Genomic DNA, 22,453 nt, shown 5'->3' with positions numbered 1-22,453 from the left:
AATAAATTTTCCATTTGTACTTGGTAAGTCTTCGGAGCATTGACTTCCAGTAATCATGTGACAAAACGTTCAACTTCGAATGTTCTGGATCACCATAAGTGATAAATTTGGAATATCGATCAGTGGCGTTTCAAAGGGGGAAAAGATTGGCCCGGCTTTTGCACCCAAAATTTTAGGCCCCTACTCGGCCCCCACCTAATGTATCCTATAAACGCCACGTATATTGATCATATTTTAACGTTACTTTGTAGAATGAAATGCATATTGGTGGAGCTTATACAATGAAATTTCTAGACTGTGTTCCTTTCATGTAGATTGAATTCGGATGATAAATGATTATAATAATATCAATAAATTGCGCAGTTTAATAGTTTACATTATTAGTGAGATGTATGTTCTCCATGTTATTGCAATGTTCCAATTGCTAAACTGAAGGTTTTTGGATCGATCGTAGCGAAAATCAACTCGTTTTCACCCCTTGCAGTGATGTAGGTCGAATAATTTGGATTGGAATAATCGTCTTGTCGTTTGGATGGAACAATATACCGTTGTATGCAACTAACTGTGCACCTAAAATATTCATTGACATAAATACTAAAAAGAGTAGTCTTATGCCACTGTCCAGGCAAAATTTCCCTCATTGCGCACCGCATGACGTTCAATTTTCACTAGCCCAATTAAGTGTAGACAAAATTTGGACTCTTGGCTTTAATCTTTGAAAGGGATTGGCTCGCCCAACTGTCTTAGTCTCAGAAACTGTTTTTTTAGCTAAGCCATTCGATAATAGTGTCCACAGATTACCTTCAAATCAATGTGCGACAAAATTATCCGGGTTTGAAAATCAAAAAGACAAATTGTCTTTTCTTCAGACTGTGCTCATACATGTATATAGAAAAGACATAAAAAAATGAGGAGAAAATTCAATTTTGGTACATTTCTAGTACTTCTGAAGACTACTAAACATATATGCAAGACTCAAATCAACCCCATAAACTGATGAATCTGTCCCTTTTAACTATATTAAAGAGATTTACTATAGCAGACAAAATAAATGACATCAGTTTTTGTTGTACGCGTTATTCGTACACATGTATATGGAATCTCAGCTGTACTAGGAAAATCCATGTTCCTGTAGCAAAGGTAGTATCAATGTGGATCATATCGCACCGTTGCTAAAGGAACATGAGGAAAATCCTGCTCAGTGCACTACACAATTAATACGAAGTCAATTTACAAGATGTGATTTCATTTGTATAAAATTCTAAATTAAGTAAAAATAAAACAGTCCACGACATCTTTACCATTAAATCATGTATTATTACTCGATAATGTGTCTACAAAATGCCATATGGTACTGCCACGATATAGGTCACGCGTTACCTGCACGTTCCAGAACATTGAACAATGGAATCAGAAATGCACCTGGCACGTGGAGTGTTTTGTTAAAAAATTGTCTTAGAAGCTATGACAGATGTTTAGATAATACCTACATTTGTACATTAAATGAAGGGAATCTGGCTGAATTATTTTAGAAACTGTTTCCCTAATATTGTTTGCCTTGACCACCCGTCGCTCGGTCAGAACTGCTTGATAATACGCTGTATAGATCCTGTCCGATTTATACGAAGGATCACTGTCATCAAGAACAAATATTTTAAACACAAGTCAGTTAGACACAGTACTTTAGGCCTAGGAAAAAAGACATGGTCATGATGGAGGAAAAAAGCCTTAGAAAAACATAAAATGACGTGTGTCCAGACTAAAATCTTTCCAAAGTCCAAATATACCTAAAATGAGTCTAAATGAGTATGCGCTTAATTGAAGAATCATGGTGACTAAATGACATTGTGTCGAATAGTAGTGTGCCTATAAAGTGTGTTCCTTAGTTAATATGCTTAATCGAAGGTGAGCCTAAATCAAGGGGTGAATTGGGAAAGAGCATATTCGAAGACCCAGTCACATATTCATGTGTAGGCCTATTGTTCCATTTACGAAGTTTAAACGTTGTTTATGTTTGCTAGGTTGAAACAACTGAGCTTTTATCGCATTGTATCTGACTGATATCCTCAAGAAATAATCATTTACACGCTCTAGAAGTTCTATCCCTTGATTCTTCATGAACTGTTGTTACCCGGCATAAGTCACGTTTCAGGTACTATTTCTCCTGATATTCTAACGCGTCACACTAAACATGGAATCGATTGTAATCGCCCGTGAAGTCGGGAGTCTTCAATCTGATTGGTTTATTGATATTTCATACTGCACGTGCAGTTAAAGTGCAATATGTCGTATCTACATGTAACGTTCTATCAAATACCGGAGGTATTCACGTTAATACAGTTCCTAAGGAATGAAATGTAAGGAATTGTTTGCTACCAATTTTATTCAAAATTTATATAAGAGGTTTCGACTAGCCTATATTGCCCCGTTCTAAAAAATAATGTATATTGATAAATATATATATATTCACATATATAACATATTTACATGTCAGGTGGGATTGACCTGCAAAACAATAATAAAAATTCATTATCATCTCTGATCACAGTTTCATTCTTTTTAACTCGGTCAAAAAAAAACAAACACAATCGGTCATCCGCCATTCATCATAAAGTTACTGTTAATACGCTATAGTTTCCATGTCAGTCATTCATAAACATGTCCAATTGTCCATTCATATAAATCGTGATTGCTAATGACGTCGTATAGGTCAGATGTTAATTTGAAAAGAAAAAAAAAGAAGGCAATTATACCTGCGTACAATCAACCTCCATACGTGTTTCCTGTGTTAAAGTATATTTATAATTATGACAGACTAATCTTATATAATTTTTATGATAGTTCCATGTAGGCTTTATTTTGTCAGATTTCAATAGTTGAAAGCGTCTCATAAACGTAACATCTGACAGAAAAAGTAGCCTTAGTTGTAATGCCATGATTAGTAAGGCTACAAAGGAAAAAAATAAATATAAATTGTATAGTTCACATTTTGACTAGAATGCTTTTATGATATAAACTCTTATCATTGGCAACATTTTTTTGAGTGTATATATTACACTCTCCGTTCCAAATTGCAATTTTATCTTTTTATCAGAATAAGCCGATTTACATATCGGGCCAAGAAATCCCCCAAATACATTTAACATCTTATATAATAAAATCAAATAGAAGTATTTAAAGACATGGTATTTGATAACTCTCCCGCAAGCAAAAGTCAAGATGTCTATAATGACGTCACTACAATATTGATATACTATCTATAAGAATTGCTCAAGGGCAACTGAAAAAAAATCCAGATTTTCGCGTAATCTAATAAACAAAAAATCTATATTTGAAAACGTTCTATATGTCATACATACTACTTTTTTAAATGATGTATTTTGGTATATAAGGATTAAATAATATTAAATGGCATTTTGGATGATTGATTTCGGTCTTGAATTTATATGTAAATAGTCTTCAGATTAGAACTGCAAGAAATCCCTTCATTTATACCCAAAATTAGAAATTTCACCTTCTATATATAGGCCTAATATATAGCAGTCTCCCAAGAAAAAATATTAGCTCATTAGATATTGACGTACTTAGCACAAAAGGGCATTTTGGCTTTGATGTCGAAAATATGGGTCTGTATCATTACAGGTACAAATAGACTCATACTCACAACTATAAACCATTATTAAAGTAGCTTTCTGAGATATTGAATATCTAAAAGTGCCTAAAAAAGCACGTCGATATTCCTGCATGTAGATTGTTACTAATAGGCGCATTATTCATAATCTAATAAAACAATGTAAAAATGTCAGACAGCACAATACACCAATTTCGAATTATTGTCTGTTTTCTGATGTCTTACAACGATAATTGCTAGCGTAATATTTCATCACAAAAAAAATACAAAATGCAAATGCATAAAAGTTATTTCCCTTGTCAACAACGTGTAGGAAATATATATGATTATCAATTGTATTTTTCTATGACAATATAACTCCTACAAACCTTGTTTAATTTTAGAGGCCTACTTCTACTTGAATCGACACTAAAAATCTCATTGTTTCTATATTCAGTCGTTGTTCCTGGCGTGAAGAATCGGCGGCAAAATCTTTTGTCGTCTGGTGGTATCATTGTCGTCTGCTTGTGGATTAGGCGGGCAGATATTGTGAGGACAATATGTTTAATAATTAATTTTAATGTATTGACAAAGCAGTTTGATATTTCAATAGAAAAACAGATGTATTCTCTCCCACCTTTATTCATTCACAGATTCCATTCTTTTTGTTAAAATTATAACGTTGTACAGTCTGTCACGATAATAGAGCAGTTCAGATTTTTATTTCTTCTTTTTTTTCTTTGAAAAACTCATAATTATCTATATATCTATCTCACATACGACATTTTCCACTTTTTATTTTGAATTAAAAACTTCTTAATTTTGAATTAAAAACTTTTTTTACAAGATTCGTTGAATTATCACCTAGGTGGAAATTATTTTCACCTATATAGGTGAAAATTAAAGTTTTTAATTAAAAATTACAGGAATTATCACCTAGGTGAAAATTAATGTTTTTAATTCAAAATAAAAGTAAAATATGTCGTATGTTACTATTCTACTCAATCTAAATTGTTGTTAGTATTGAACAGAAGACATTAGTACATTGTTATGTTTTAATAATGTAAATGATCACAGTTTCTCCACGGATTTTTATATTTCTTGAGCAGTTGGAAGAGATGTGTTTCGGTCAATTATTTATCTACCTGTTGTAACGTCATAGATAGACGATATTTCTACTATAAAAGCCCTCTCAATATTATATCCAGTATGTTTCAAGTTGGGTCCTAGGGATAATTATGTTAAAGTTAAGAGAATTCCCGGATCATTTCAACAGTGTCAAAGTCACATAGCATTACAAATAGTAAGTCTCACTGGTTGATGAACTGACCGGCCTTGAAAGTTCGAGTTGCGCCCATTTTTCCTCTTGTTTTTATGATGTTTAAAAACCTAAAACTCTGCCGTGTTTGTAGCAATATCAGCTCCATGGAGAAAAAGTAAGGCATAATGACCAACTAAGAGCAATGGAACATAGTCGACTAATTTTCCCTATGGGACTGATGACATTTGTGACTTATTCCATTGTAAACTTGAAAATGAGATGAAGATTGTTGTTTAAATTTTATAAGATGTACAAAGTTATTTCCCTTTCAATGTTCCAAGAAATTATGTTAAGTCATTGGCCAACTCGTTCGACTAACATTCACGATAGACGACTAAATAATTAAATAGACCGTATGAACTTTCACGGTTGTGTTTTATGAGAACAGGAAGTCGGATTTTTTCTGAACATGATGAAGACAGGTCTGTTACCTGATACAAATATTCAGATATTTCACCACTCTAAGAGTTGGACTGAGCTTACATAGAAACAAACTCGAGTTTTTGATTATGCTAATTACGATTCGCAACACCATGCACTATGCAAACAAGGAGGTAAATTTTACCTAAATATCATTGGAATATTCTTACTCTACCACAAACTGTTAAGGCATGCACAACTTGTAGATAAACAGGGTTAAATTTTCGTCTAAACAATTTCAATCAGCAAAATTGAAACGACAAACTAAGGGAAACAAAATGTATAACACTAGTACTTATATTTTATTACTGTAGATTTCGTCTTCTTCTTTCTGAGATTTCAGTCCATTAAGTGGTTGACTACTATGATTTTAATAAATCCTGAATAAAGACAATTATTTGACGTTTCTTGATACAAAAAAAGTATCTTTTGATTACCACTGAATCGACTTCAAAATTTCATTAAAATGAAATGAAATGAATGGAGTTTTTACGTCCTACTTTTTTGCACCATAGGGTTGATGAAGACAAGCAACGCCATCTAGAGTTCCAGGTTTTTCCAGGACAGCGGCATAAGCCTGCTCTTTTTCGATTTCCAGCTGTCGAGTGATCTCTAACGTGCATAGCGTGTAGCAAACGGAGACTCGGTTTATAGTCCCATTCGAACGACTAGACTCTTTTGCCATGTCAGTCCCTCTTACTTACATCACTGACATTTGGAAAGCGAGTTCAAAATCCAAAGGCATCATTTCGACCTATGCTGGGATTGAATCCTGGACCTTCGCGTTAGCGAGCATGCGTCTAACTCACTGCGCCACCGCTGCTACCTATAAGTATGCTTAAGGTAGGTCTACTAGGGTGTCTTTGTATGTGTAACATGGGAATCGCAAAAACCTTAGGTGCTATGAATTTAGTGTAACCTTACCTGTTCATTGAACGTTTTAATGGTATCAAGACCAACATCCCGCTTACAGATTAACCCAAACGTTTTCTGACAGACGACAACATGTTTGACTTCTCTCCACCCCCATGCTGACACTTCTTGTGACACGACTACTAATAACATCACCAGGGTGAAAAATACGACTGTGGTATTCATTCTCATGTAATATCTGAGGAAAAAAATAACATTCTAATCTTACTTTCTGTAATCATTTGATCATTTCATCATCATTCGGTTAAGTTGTTACCTTAACCGGTACCAATACATCAAAGGCTTTATTTTATCCTTCACGATAACAATTTATTTTGTATTTCACTACGTTACATGACATATTCATATGACCACTATCTATATAATTTTAGACTGCATGTATCATGTATCTAAGTGGTAACAAATTGCCCGAGCTGATGCCCTTCCTACTTAACACGCCGCCGTTATTGCAGATTAACCGCACATCCGAATTCCATTCTGAAAAGTACTTCGGTAGCTGAGGTTGAACTTTATCAGCTTGCAACACAAATAAAATAAAAAATAGATAACAATTTCGTATCGTTTTCGTTTCCGAACACACTTCTTTGTTTTACAATAAAAATCCGATTTATTTACGTCTACAATAACTTAGATGGAATACTGTGCTTTGAATCGCTACAACTCGACCCCTTTCAGTGGTTATATCCGATTAGTTAGACATCTTATAGTTAGACAGTTTCGGCTGGTTAAGCCCAAGATTTCTCCTATTTCACTAAATATTGGCCGAGTAAGTTCGTTGATCTGATTTTGCCCATTTCATTAATGTTAATTTAAATGAAAGCTTTAAAACTGATAATCTTGGTATGACTTTAATTTTTGATATTTTGCTTGATTATCTTAGCATTACATCTGTAACAGCATTTTAAATAAAAATAAGGTATCTTACCCAATGCTTACCTGTTGATACTGGATACAAAAACTAACTGATAAATACAGAGGAACGGTTTCTATATAAGACATCTGCTATTCCTAAGGTGTTGGAATCTAATTACTCAAAAGTGTAACATCCTGGCCAGAGATCCGTATCATGTCCTTCATAAGCGTCAAAAGCCACATATTCGCCCATGAAAAAACCTAGATTATGAAACTGATAAAGTCGACAGAAGCATTCATTGTGTTGCTCAAACACCAGATAGCCATTTTACTACGCCCACATGGAACTGTGGAGGTATATTGTCGTCGCCCCCCGTCGGTCAATATTTTTTATGAGCAATATTTTGTGTACTGATGAGATCATGGACATGTTCGTATTTAACAATTTTTGATAGAAATTCTTTTGTCAAAATTTGTTTGCGAGCACAATAGAAGGTACAGTCAATAAATTTTAATGGTGTGATCATTGGGATTCATAAGAGCTTGGCTAAGTTAGAATTTGCCGAATATTCGATAGAATGTTTTTGAGTTATTGTCAAAGTTAACAATTTTTAACCCCGAACTGTAATCGCAAATCCACGTGTCGTCTGCTAGAATGTAGTCCAACGAATGAAGTCACGTGATTAACTAGCGGATTCCTTGTCAGCAGAAAATTTCTATGGAACACAAAGTGGACCATATTCTTATGTTGTTTCAGTGACTTTTAGCAATAAATCACGCTGCCTATCTTATTTTGTCAGTTATTTGTGTTTTTCAATCGTGGTTCTTTGAAGGAATTGTCATTAGTTATAATGAAATATTATCAAAGATAAATACTAAGAGAAGTTAGTTATACGACTGGGTATCAAAACAACGTGTTTTTCTCGACTTATTTATTGTACACGAAAATAGGTGACGTTTTTTGCCGCCGTTGACGAGTTGGTTACTCATGAAATATGGGTTAAAGTGGGGGAATCATAAAGAAAATCGAAACAAACCAATTTTAATTATTTTGTAGAATATCTGAGGAAACATCTAAGACATAATTAAAATTTCCGTTTTTTTTAACTTTGACCAACTTCGATGCTGAATCCTTAAATGCACGAAAATAGGTTAACACCACTGTACTGCAGTTGATTTACCAATAATGTGAAAAGTGAAACAAATTCGTCAAAATTCATCTCGGGCCAAACATCTGGCATGAAGGGGATTCGACTCTTCGGGCCATGCTTCGAAGAGGCACCTCTCATTTTTGACTTTCTTCCCCATTTATTATTTCCGAGGCTTTTATATGGCGTATTACGGAGGTTGGCCCCCTTCAGGCCTATGAAAGGTTAATGGGCCACTCATTTTATGCCCCCCTCGCCGGCTTCTAACTATACTCTCCTTGCACATAATGAATGTGTCTGAGAGGTGGATATGGACGGTCGTTTTGTCGACAATCTCATATCACAATTGGCATATCAACTAAATTCAGCTGGCAATTTCAAGATCTGAAAAGGAAATGTTGAATTAATGTATACCACGTTAGACTGCTGTGTTAACACGACCCCCGAGTCTGGGATTGATTGGCCACAAACACGAACTACTGCTCTCAAACAATGCGTCTTTGTTCGTCATATTTCTTACAAGGATATTTTTGTAATATCTCGGGGTATTGCGGTGAATGTAGGTAATTATGTCACAGGTAAATCGGTCACCGGAAATTTGGTCACAGTAAAAAGGTCACACGGTAATTTGGTCACAGTAAAAAAGTCACACGGTAATTTGGTCACAGTAATACGGTCACATGGTAATTTGGTCACAGTAATAAGGTCACACGGTAATTCGGTCACAGTAAAAGGGTCACACGGTAATTTGGTCACAGTAAAAAGGTCACATGGTATTTTGGTCACAGTAAAAAGGTCACATGGTAATTTGGTCACAGTAATAAGGTCACACGGTAATTTGGTCACAGTAAAAAAGTCACACGGTACTTTGGTCACAGTAATACTGTCACATAGTAATTTGGTCACAGTAAAATTACCCATTTTCAGTGGTGTTGGTCATCTTATTCATATCAACCGCTTGTAGTTGATAACTAGATTCAATAAATGGTGCAGGACGGGTAATGTCACAACTTAAATAGGTTCGTGACTTTGCCCCCGACTTAGCACAAAATTTATTGAAATTGACTTTTAATTCAAATTTAGTTTACCTGTGTATATTGGCTACATGGAAGTAGTGATGCTATTTAAAAGGCGAAAGCCGCGATGAGATTTGCTGCTGGTGGGCGTATAGCCATGTGGGCCCCCTCGTATATACTAGCACCGTTGCTCGTAAATTTCCACGCCTGTCCCAATGACCTGAGCGTTTTTCAATTTCCGGGTAGGATGAGATGGGCGCCCTTCAGATACGTGAGATACGTGCGAAGCATCTCACCCTACCCCCAACCGAAAATCGAAAAGAATCTGCTTTGAAACGCTCACGTTATTGGTACAGTCATGGAAATTTATGAGTAGTGGAGATTATATATAAAATACATATTAAATCAACTTCATTGCTGAAGTCAATACTGGATGATTTCACAGGCTGCATTCAGTGAGTGAGAATTCTGTAATTTGGAATGGCGAGAGTCGGCAAAAGTTAAACGGTGGTATGGCTTGCAAGCTTAAAAGGCAGACCGGTGGCGGGTTGTATCAGCAATAACTATATAGCTGCAGATTGACAGGTATACCAAATACTGTTCGATCGTTCAGGGCCCCACAAGGTCCACCCATCTCTGGCAGAGGGCAAGCAGAACACTATATTATGTATTATGAAATAAATATCACTACACCAGTTACCAGTAATTTCATTTTACTAGTTTTGCCTTGACCAGATCACTGTGTGACCATATTACTGTAACCAAATTACCGTGTGACCTTATTACTGTGATCAAATTACCGTGTGACCGTATTACTGTGACAAAATTACCATGTGACCCTTTTACTGTGACCAAATTACCGTGTGACTTTTTTACTGTTACCAAATTACCGTGTGACCGTATTACTGTGACCAAATTACCATGTGACCCTTTTACTGTGACCAAATTACCGTGTGACTTTTTTTATTGTGACCAAATTACCGTGTGACCTTATTACTGTGACCAAATTACCGTGTGACCTTAATACTGTGACCAAATTACCGTGTGACCTTTTTACTGTGACCAAAGTTCCGGTGACCGAATTTCCTGTGACCTAATTACCGCGCCCTATTGCGGTATGCAAGAACACAATTCAGTTTTATGTTTTATTACACATGTATTTAAAATCCTGAAATATATATTTACAAAATTAACAATATAATACAACCTTTAAAGTATATATCCAAATTTAACATAGCTTACAGAATGGGCCTTTTATATAACAATGAATACAATGCAACTAGTAGGGAACTGTCTCAAAGGGAGGTAACTACATTATTTCCATTCATAAGGTACACGTATGAGTAATGTCTGATGTTAAATATAAATAACCGCTGAATAAATAGCCTACCCAGTAACGGGGTTTTAGGACTAACTTATATATATACATATAAATATATATATATATATTAACTCAAACAATAGTCTTTTTCCAAATTGTCGATTATCACATGCGGACCTTACAATTGAAAGGAAAATTAAATGATGACAGTTTGTCTTGCAGACGATAAAACTATCGGAGACCATTATCAAACTTGTTGGATATTATAAATCCTGTTGACGACACGATAATCTTGTCATGGAATCACGGGCACACGCGAGATTTTACTCAAGATTCGAGTCGGCGACAAGAAAGACCGCCCATGTGCCCGCACCTCAACAGGTGTCGTTGGATATTTTTTACATATTATCTGTCAAACGACTGTAGAAAGTAGAACAAATCAAGGTCATTATTTCAGATCATGATTTTTCGGGAAAAATAGTGAGTTCCTCTCGATAAATCTACCTCAGTTTTGAAACTCTGTAGATTTTCTTGAGATTCATCGCCATGGCACATATCATCTCAACAATTTGTTTCCAAAAAATTTATGTAGCCAACTCCTCGACCAAAGCGGTTTCCACATGATTTTAATATAGCCTAATGTACCTGAAAACAGTGTGGTCAGTGTATAGGTTATTCCAGAAACAAAATGTTGATAAGATAAACGCGAGTCGCAAATACACTTGATAGTGACGTTTTTTTCGGATAATACGCTTGATCGTCTGAATGGTCTGAATGCTGTGAAATTTAAACAACGATTGATGTAACCAACAAGATTTAGTCTTTCAAGTTCCTAATTCCATCCATCTTATTTCCTGACAGGAGCAAAAATACCACAAACATGATCTTTAATAACAAAGCGGTTGTGATGTGAAATTGGTTTTTACGGTGGCTCTCAAAAACTTTAATTTCCACCTAGGTCCACTTAGTGGTAATTCTTGTAATTTTTAATCAAATTTTTTAATTTATTAAAAAAAAGATATTTGCGAAAGGGATAGTCATCTTTATATTTGTGAGACAACTCATGTCACATGATAGTTATTGATATAGATATGGTAACTATGGATTAATATTATCCTTCGTGGATAAAGGATTAACTCATTTTTGCATGCCTACTTATGTATGAGTATGACTCAACTTAACTGTTTCTCCCCTCAGAAAAACAATCACGCCAATTTTAAATCTGAATCAACCTCGTGACTGACTCATAGTTTGGCAAACCTGAAATATACACAAGTTAACACGTATCCCAGCGAGAACTAATTGTAGTCTGATTTCGAAGGGGTCGTAACTCTTAAAAACTCTCTAGTTGGGGAGGTAATTTTCTCTTGAAGCAAGGGAACTTGGGCGAATTGAGAAAGAGGCATCCGTGTTTGTCACATTTTCTTAAATTTAGGCAGTCTTCTTACACACAAAATGGCTTTAAAACGAATCAATAAGGTGTGTATTTGATTAGTTCTTTATTTCAGAACCACAAATCTATATAACTTGATCAAATATTTAGACGTATTTGTTACGAAATATTGGCTAAAAATAGCCACCAGAAAAAAAACATTGATTTGATTGAAACAAAAATTCTGAAAGAAATAAATGACGAATCATTACTGTTGCACATCAATCATTATGTTATTGTTCATTATCATAATTCAACATCAATTTTTGATTAAATGTGAAATTGTGTCATTTTAATATCTATTTGAAATATATTTTTACATTTACATAATAGAGACACAAATATATTGGGTGGGGCAGATGCTGGAAAGTGATGTAGAAGTAGGGGCTTCTTACCATAGGTTATAAATAAGGTCTAATATATTATTCGCCATTTATGTTTTTTTTGTGTTATATTTCTGAAGAAAAAATTAGATGAATGAAAAGGTATCCAGTTAAATCAGTAACTCATCAAAACGGTAACAAATTTTAATAGTCAAAACGGTAACAGATCTGCCATAATGGTAACAAGATATTTTGGTTAAAACGGTGCATATTTCTGTTCTATATGGTGTAATGAATGACACAAGTATCCATGCCATTTGATATAAAGGCAATGATCTTGATCTGAAGGTCATTGGCAGTAATTAATCAGCAGAATTTAGTTCAGCGATCTTTTGTTTTCATGTGATTTAATCTGGATTAACAATAAAATAAGCGATTATCTAATTGACGATAAGTGATTAAGATGAGTAGATGTCGTATTATACAGATAATTCATATTAGTGTGTTATTGTATCGGCAGATCTGTTACCATTTTAACCAAATTTCTTGTTACCGATCTGTTACCGGTTTAACCTAAATATCTTGTTACCGTTTTGGCAGATCTGTTATCGTATTGACTGGTTTTATGTTTGTTTTGGGTGTAAGGCTATAGAAGATACTCTCCTATAGAAGCACTGGCCATGGTCACAAGAACAAAACATACTTCTTTTACATCAGTTTCGAAATGGTTCTATAAATGTTCTGCCCCATGTGCATAAAGAGAAATTACAACAATGTGAATTCTGAAAAGACTGAAATAATGCTTACAAATAATCCCAAAAAAAATGGTTAAAACTCAGAATGCAATTGTTTCAGAGAGTTAATGGAATGGAGTCCAACTTCCCATGGACAAGTAAATTACTTAGATTTTTGTTTCTCTTAAAAGCAGTAATCAAATGTTTAGTGAAAATATTCATTATTGATTTTGAAGTTCTTATAAAATCGTTTGACAATCAGACAAGCATTTTTTGGGAGTGGAATTACAGGTTGCAACAAAGGGTATGATTTGATTGTCATGCTGGATGTTTAGACCAGTTTGTTTTAGACCCAAAGTGAGTCACGAACTCCAGTATATTGTGACTGACTTTGCAACAAGTTAAAAAATTGCAATTGTATATTACATGCAGAACATACTTGAATGTATTCGGCTAACTGTTCAATAAAGGAACGTTTAAAGAAGATATGCATGTTCAAATACTACATATTCCATGCATGGTAAAAGCTTGATTGTTCATTCAAAATCAGTAAACGACACCTTCTCTTAAGAACCTTAAAACTTAGCTTTCCAAGTAGTATGCAGTGCACCATGTTTTATCATAGAATTGCTTACATAAGGGAATTCAACTAGTTGGAAAAACTTGACAACTAGTGAATAAAATACGACTGACGATTTTAGACTAATTGTGAAGACTTCAGGGCCTAGTCTGTGTATGAGAATATTGTCTTAATCAATACTCAATAGAAATAGAAAACTACAGGAAGGTAAAACTGAAGAAAGATCGCCCACTTTCGAGAGCTTCAGCTGATACAATGTATGGGTGAATCAGTGTACATAGTGATATGAAATGTCAAAATATGCGTATACTTTACAATAAACATGACTTATAACTTGCCATCATCCAAATGCAGATATCATTGACAGTTGTAGTTGAATTTATGAAAGATTACGTGAAGGCTGTTGACAGTATATTACTTGTTATATTTATTTACTTTATTTACATAAAACATTATGTATGTGGCGTGGTTAGTAATGTCCAGCACTATGCAGCCACCGAAAATGGGGAAACCATGGCTTTAAATATGATTTTACAATTATGTAAATTCTTTATAGGTACTTGCATTTGAATTTCATTTGATGGTGGAAAGTTTATGTATTGTACTTATAAACTAAATTTTACAAAAAATTCTGACTATTCATGGTAACTAGGCTTAGTAAGGAATTTTCTTGAAGGGAATTAACTATTGAAATTGTTGAAACTGTTTAGGAAAAGGTAGATTTATGAAGCAAAAATAAAAGAATGGACCATAAATATTCCATTCCAAAACGTAACAAAAATTTAGATAATTATGAAATAGTAGTGTTGCAATTATGGAAAGTGAAGATAAGCTTTAAGATATCAATGGACAGAGAAACCTTCACAAAGTCCATTGGCCAAAACAAAACATGAAGTCTGAGATATGAATCGACTTAATCAGACCAAGAAAAGGTATAGCCTGATTTACCAATCAAGAGAGGGCAATTTTTTTTTTAAAGATTACTCATACTAGAGGTTAAAATTCCCAATTGTTGCGAATTGCTTACATTTTTACTTAATCCAAATGCATCTAAAACAGCTAGTTTTGATCAGATTATGGACGAAACGTGGTATATTGATGAGTTCTCATATGAATTGCCAAAAAGGTTTTTGAGTTATTACCAAAACGTTGTTAAATATTAGCTTGTGAATGTGATGGAGATTAGAGACTGCAATTTATTCAGATTCAGACAGGATTTGGTATTAGGTGTTTTGAGTCATTTTGAGGCTTGATATTTGCGAAGACCAAGTTGAAAATTGATATTTAAAAAAAAAAAACAGAAGGTCGAAAACAGTACCCTTACTTTAATTCACGAATAAACTCGACACAGTGGGGTGACTAAAATATGCTTTCTAAACGCATACGAGAATTATAGTCACAAAATTTCATGTTGAAAAATGAAAAGATTATTTATTCTTTCGTTTCATCATACATATTAAGAACATTCTAATTTTTTATTGCAGCAAGCGTCAAGAAAACGTGTTTTCCAATTCGCGAATATCAAGATTCAAAATGACTTGTCGGCGCGGCGTAGGAGTTGGAGGATGTCTGAGAAACCAAGACACCGTTTATGAATAATTTGAGATAAACTGCCCTTTAATAAGTCAAAATAAATACTAAATTTTGATTTAGCTTTTGATGAAATTTGGAAAGCGTTACATTGTAAGATGAGTTTGATTTTCATGATTTTATGAATATGCTGTTTGTGATATAGATTGCTCTTGAATTATGATGGAGGCTGGAAAAGTGATGAGCTACGGGCGAATACTCAAAAGTTATAAGCTTAGCTCTCAAACTTAGTCAAATGTGCCAAAATTAGATTAATTATTTTTCCAGGAATTACAAGATTTGGGTCGAGATCCCCCAGCACAATGTTCTGCAGGTCCAGTTGGAGATGACTGTAAGTTTTTTATCTTTCATCATAACAAATTTATTTTGCTGTACAAAATTCCAAATTCCAAACCACCTTCCCATCAGGCATAATGATCAATCTATTGGTTTCTAATTCATTCACTCTTGGTCATACTGAAACTGAGCAAAATGATAGCATTGACCTTTTTATAAATTTTGTAGAGCTGCATTAATTTAAATTAGTGGTATTTTTTTTTTAACTTTCAGTATTTCACTGGCAAGCAACTATAATGGGACCGGTAAGTATTGACAGATTAATATTAACTTTCAGACAAAACCATACTAACTTACTGTCTAGATATTATTCATGTGGCATTTCCAACTATATTTTAAATTATTCATTACACCGGAATTTGAGTTGAATATATTTTTTCTTGTAATCTCTCCAGAAGTAATAATCTATGAATAATCTTCAGTAAAACATATTCTGTTTGAATTGAAATACTTTTCATGTTGAAATCCATAGTCTCTACTTGTGACCTAGGCCAGTGCTTCTATAGAAGAGATTCTTCTATAACACCTATAACCATTGGAAAGGTTATTTTCACTATAATTGACTCTCCTATGAGGTAAAACATGTTCTTAAAAATACAGCCTTAACGATGCCTTTGATATAAATTGCTTTTGATATTGTTTTTCAGCCAGAAAGTCCGTACCAAGGTGGTGTTTTTTTCTTATCTATACACTTTCCTACAGATTATCCCTTTAAACCACCAAAAGTAACTTTTACAACTAAAATATATCATCCCAACATAAACAGTAATGGTAGTATTTGTCTGGACATACTTCGTAGTCAATGGTCACCTGCTCTAACTATTTCTAAAGGTATGTATCGACTTTAATTCATTATGTCTAATTTTATAGCAGAAAGTTTTTTTTCTGAATTTTTACTAATTAAAAACTTTAGACTTTAACTTAGCTTCTGATAGTATTCTGGCAGTTGATGGTTCCTCCTTCCTTAACTTTTTGATGTGTAGAAAAGCATGCATTAAAACCTTATGGACTGTTGCTGGAAACTGCTTCAATTTTAAAATAGGTCAATTAAACCTTGACGGGACAGGATCTGAGAGCAAGTTGATTTTCTGGACTGGTAGTGACTGGTACTACTTGCAGTATCTGACACTTGATTAAGTAAAGCATTCTGAGACAGTTTTGATCTGCTCATGGTCTATTTTCTAATGATTAACTCTGATCCAGTTGATTGCAGATGGACAGTTTTTTAAATCAATGCTTTGTAACTGCGAGGGATCAAGTTCTAGTTTATTTTTAATTTATTCTTTCACCTGAGTTGAGTTCTAAATCAAGCATGAAGTTTCATATATTGGTCAAGTTCATGTATATTTAAGATAGGAATTGAATGGAAAGTTTTTGACATTTTTCTACTTTTAAATATAAAGACTCAAGTAGGTAGGTAGGTAGATGACAAGTTAACGTTCGCTTCCAGCGGAAGTAGATATATATACAAGCGCTTCAGATTGTAACCAATCAAAATAACTTGATAGCAACTTTTTATCTAGACAAACAGAACCAGGTTTATTATGACAACTATTCTGGTTAACCTCCTATGAAATGATGGCAATGTTCCCGTCTTGGCAACCTATTTAATAAAAAATCTGAATATGCTTTTGCATATCTTTAGTCGAGAACTATATAAACACTCACTATGACTACTTTATTTAATGTGTTAACATTAAAATCACTATCAATGTATTAAATTTATTAAAAGACCACTGAAGGGAATAATGCAAAACACAATCTCTAAAATGGAGGTTGTCCCCTTATTCCTGTTTGATAATCTGAATAAGCACCAGACCTGTTTTGTTTGAATGAGAAAAATGGCTATTTCAATTAATTATTATGTTATTACATCATTTATTCATTTTTAACTTTAGCAATTACCAAATATCCATATTTAGTAACCATAACATTTTTATACATTTAGCAATGAGTTTTAAAAATTAACCTTTTTATACGCTCAACTGGAAATGTGAACATATATTGCTGCCGCCCCTGTCTGTCCACATTTCTCGCACGATAGAGGCTACAGCTTTAATCTGATCTTGATGAAACTTGTTATGCATGTATATATTGATAAGATCGAAATTGGTAATGATAGGATGAACGGAGTTATTGCCCTTGACTTAGTGAAAACGTGTAAAATTTGCTTGCATGCAAGATGTAGGCTGCAATTTTTATCGATCTTGATGAAACTTAGTATGCATGTATATATTGTTGAGATTCTGGTCAAATTCGAAATTGGTTAAAATCGGATGAACTGTTTCAAAGTTATTGCCCTTGACAAAAATGCGATAAAAATGCATTAAATTTTACTTGTGTGCACGATGAAGACTGCAATTTGATCAATCTGATCGGTCAAGTTTGAATTTGGTCATAATGGTTTTATCTGATCACAATGAAACTTGGTATGTATGTATAAATTGAAGAGATCTCAAGTTAAACAATGGTAATAATTGGATGAATGGTTTTTTAGTTCTTGCTCTTGAATTAATTCAATTTGTCTAATTTGGCTTGTAGGCCTGATAGAGACTACATTTTTTTTAATCTGATCTTGATGAAAATTGATATGAGACCTTGTAAAGATTGAATTAGCAACAATCGGGTGATTGGTTTCACATATTAAACCACAATAGACTTTGTTATCATTTCTGACAGCTGATAGTGGGGGTATGTTACCTTGCCTGGAAAGCCATCTCTTATCGATATTCACGTCATGGGGTAGTATATCCATCATGGGGTTGCATATCTATCAAGAAATTGGTAATTTGGACTGTTAACCATCCATTTGATGCCAAAATAGTATTGTTTCTGAGATCATCTAATTGTTGGGTGACCTAATACTGTAAATTCTTTAGGAATTTACACATTTCTTTATTCAACTATTCATCTATATATTGGTTAATTATTATCTCATTTCATATCATATTTGATTGTAAAGTAAATTATTCTGAACTATTTTTTGTTAATAACTCTAACACTGTTGCTCTCTCTTTGCTTTAGATAAGTGACTTTGTATTACTGTAAGCTTTACTCTGAACTGATAAATGAAGAATTTTCTGTCAGTAATACTGACTCACTATTAAATTATATGTCTATATTATTTGGCTAGGGTAGGTTTGTATGACATACCTGTTATACAGGCTAACCAGGTTTCAACAATCTATATTAAATAGTCATACCTATCAACAATAAATTAACAATTCAAAACAATTGGTTATAACATCGGCAATGAGTTCAAAAACTTACTAATGTTTATTTTAAAGTCAAGTTCTTAAATGTCAGAAAAAAGTTATGGTATATTTGATACTGTGTTTGACACAGGGACATAGTAAAAAAAATCTGATCATGTTTAGATGGACTCATTTATGGTCCGGCTTTACATGGATCATACAAAAATTTATGCAAAATTTGGCCATTTAACAAAATTCTACAAAACTAGCGACACAAAAGTGGGTTGAAGCAACTCCCACAAAAAAAGAATCTAGCCCCATCTGTATATTGCATTCGAGGAACGTGCAGAAAGATGATTAAAAACTTCATTCACAAAAATGATTAGGTTATACACATTTTTATCTTAAAGGTCAATATCCTACTGTATTCACATTTAAAATATTAAAAGAGATATAATTCCCTGTCAATACGTTAGTAATATATTATAAGAAGACATGATACTCTCAGTTGCTTGTAAACTGGGTGACTAGAGTTATTTTGGTGAAGTTGTCTACAAATGAGACCCCTGGGTTAAATTTTCAACATCAATTCTACCAAAGCAATCTTGTTTTAGCCTATTCCTTCACATGATGTTTTTGAGAATACATAGATTGTTCTTGAGAATAAACAATTAATCAAACAAGCTGTTTAGGACATAGACCAGGAAGTTTTCGTTGATTTTTTACTTGTTTACTTTATTTTTCAGTTCTCCTATCAATTTGTTCGTTATTAACAGATCCAAATCCAGATGACCCTTTAGTTCCAGATATAGCTCGTACCTATAAAAATGACAGAACAAAATATAATACTCAGGCCAAGGAGTGGACATCCAAATTTGCTATGTAACATCTAAATCTTGTTAAGTGAAATGTAGGGGTAGGGGAGGATATACATTACAATGATTCTTTCAATTTTGGAATTCTAAATTTGAAATGGAACAGTTGTCATTCACTAGAGGAACTGTTGCAGTACTTGGATTCCACTATATATATTCCATCTTATATTTGTTCTAAGAGAATAAATTTTAGACATGATTTAACATCTTTGATGTTCAAGATTTGCTCTGTAGCTGTTTTTTTCTGACTTTAATTTAAACATGTTAATGATGTCTTTGCCAATTGTTTTGTAAAATGATTTTGTAATATATTCAGAATTGAGGATTAGTCTCCATTAATTCATAAAAGCCTACTGTAAAACAAGAAATATATGTTATCAAAAAGGTTCATACATTCACACATTCCAAGATACAAAAATTACAATACAATATCAATTCAATTTTGGACTTTTGTACAGGTGTCAAATGTTCTTATTGATGCAATGAACTAGTAATCTTAATATGTGAATATAGAATATCTACACCTCTAGCTCATTGATAATAATTTCATAATGTACAAATTTCTTGTTTTACAGTATATCTGCTGGGGGAGGGGGGGGGGGGAACCTACATCAATTTTTCTTCCATATATTTGTCCAAAAGAAGATAGGCATGGGTCCATGTATTCTTGAAACTTGCTGACCATCTGGTTCTGGCCTCTGGTAGTTATTAGTGACTGAGGTCGGCCAAATGAGTCAAAATTTCCCACAATGCTAGTCAAATGAGATCAAACAATCGAATTGAACCTCTTTCTTTATATATTCACTATATGTGAAGAATACAATTTTCAGCATATGTAGATTTCCTCCTCTCTTTCCAATTGTAGAAAAGTAAAGGATATATTCAAGTTTTACAACTGTCAATATTATTATCTGTCAGGGGCTAGGTTGTTATGTATTAAGTTGCACCAGCGATAATGCAAAAACAATCCATGTCAGTTCAACAGAGGTTTGGCAAGATTTTAGACTGCTATGAACATACTTACAGTGTTAGTTTGTAATCAGCAGATTATGATCTCCAATCACTAGCACATCAATGGAATACAGCCATTTTGATATGGAAATCATTCTGCTTAACATAATATAGGGAGATGAGTGCAGCATATGGGTCTTTGCTTTCATAATAGGTTTCAGGATTTTCTCGCTTTACATGTGTCCACACAATAACATTTGAAACTAAGATATAATTGAATTATTCATAAGAAGTAATACATAATCAAAAAACAAGCTTGTGCAATGCTTGCACACATATTAAAATGAGTGTGTAGAGACATAGCAGTTGCAATTTTAATTTGGCTTTAACTGAATATAAAAAAGACAATGGTTAGGCTAGTTTGAGATATTTTTGGAGGAATTATGCAATTTTTGTAAATTTCTAGTACATCTGAAGACTTTTACATTCAGGACTCAAATCAACCACAAAAAATGATGCATCTGTCCCTTTAAGAAAAGAATGTACGATATCACCCCTAAACCTGTTTAATTCTCAACTCAAATTTATAACTGGATGGATTTTGAGAGTCACACAGTTCTTGCTTGATTTTGATGAATCCTAATATTTAAAAATTTCATGAAAGTTTTTAATTGGTAGGTATATGGGGCCAGTTTTAGGAAATTCTAACTCAAGATGATTTTAATGTTACTGTTATTGGTAATTTAATATTGAATTGTTTATTTTATTTTTCAGTTCTCCTATCAATTTGTTCGTTATTAACAGATCCAAATCCAGATGACCCTTTAGTTCCAGAAATTGCTCGTACCTATAAAAATGACAGACTAAAATATTCAGAGCAGGCCAAGGAATGGACCAAAAAATATGCTATGTAATAAATGGGATATTATCTTATGTAGTGAAATGGAGGGGTGGGGGTTATACGTTGTATTGCAATTCTTCTTACAAGTTGGAATTCTAAATTTGAAATAGAAAAGTCAGTAAAAAAAAACAAGCGATTCAAAATATGATCAGTACTATTTTCCTTGGGTTCTATTTCTGACCAAGTACTGCATAACCAAGACTATGCTATAAACTCTTTCAGTCATCCTATTTTCCCTTTTTGTCACAAATTATTTTAGAAAAATGTTCAAGAATTGGTCTGTAGCACAGATTTTCTGACTTTAATTTATATGATGTCTATTGTCTGTGCCAATTGTTTGTAAAAATAATTTTGTAATATATTTAGAACTGAGTATTAGTGTTGGTTAATTAATACACTTTGAAATGGAATGTTTGGGTATGGGTACTTATAGAAATACTTATAGACATTTTGAAATCTAGCGGTGCTGGGCATGTTCTGGTGTCTTAATGATATCAAGTTGTTAACATTCCACATGTTGTAGATATTGACCAAATATGGGTATACATGCAATAATATACCACTGTTCTATAGACCTGTAAACAGTATAAAGGTCACACAAAAACAGCTTGGGGTAAGAATGGACTTTTGAGAAACTTGATACCTCCTACTTATGAAGATAAATTTCAAGATAAACCTGTAATCTCAAACCCAAATTTCATAAAACTTCGTACTTAACTCCTTGTTTAAGTAATTCTACCTCTTAAAATTTAAATCCTCGAACTTACATGATGTCATAAATATTCTTTATAATTCGATAGAAAATTTAATTGTTTTACCACAAATGAATACTCAAAAGTCGTAAATAACAATGTCAATTACCATTAAATTGTTAAGACATAACCCTTTTCATTGCTTTATGACATTTACGGAAGAA

The 22,453-nt window shown here is 33.5% G+C and overlaps 1 protein-coding gene across 1 annotated transcript; it reads left to right on the top strand.

Moving 5' to 3' along the window:
* The first annotated feature begins 11,993 nt into the window (after positions 1-11,993).
* LOTGIDRAFT_205258 (hypothetical protein) lies at positions 11,994-21,910 on the top strand. The gene is made up of 5 exons (XM_009051464.1): positions 11,994-12,100; positions 15,548-15,611; positions 15,830-15,861; positions 16,264-16,447; positions 21,411-21,910. Exons 1-5 carry the CDS (start codon positions 12,077-12,079, stop codon positions 21,548-21,550), a joined length of 444 nt encoding a protein of 147 aa, XP_009049712.1. The 5' UTR covers positions 11,994-12,076; the 3' UTR covers positions 21,551-21,910.
* The last annotated feature ends 543 nt before the right edge of the window (positions 21,911-22,453 follow it).

Source organism: Lottia gigantea, assembly GCF_000327385.1.
Source record: "Lottia gigantea unplaced genomic scaffold LOTGIsca_168, whole genome shotgun sequence".
NCBI classification, from domain to species: Eukaryota; Metazoa; Mollusca; class Gastropoda; family Lottiidae; genus Lottia; species Lottia gigantea.
This window is presented reverse-complemented; position numbering and strand designations above follow the sequence as displayed.

Bases quoted from the DNA above. Each gene is read 5' to 3' on its own strand.
- LOTGIDRAFT_205258 (XM_009051464.1), top strand. From the start codon at position 12,077: ATGGCTTTAAAACGAATCAATAAG. The intron at 15,612-15,829 runs GTAAGTTTTTTA...TTTAACTTTCAG, and splicing joins AGGTCCAGTTGGAGATGACT to TATTTCACTGGCAAGCAACT. The intron at 15,862-16,263 runs GTAAGTATTGAC...ATTGTTTTTCAG, and splicing joins AAGCAACTATAATGGGACCG to CCAGAAAGTCCGTACCAAGG.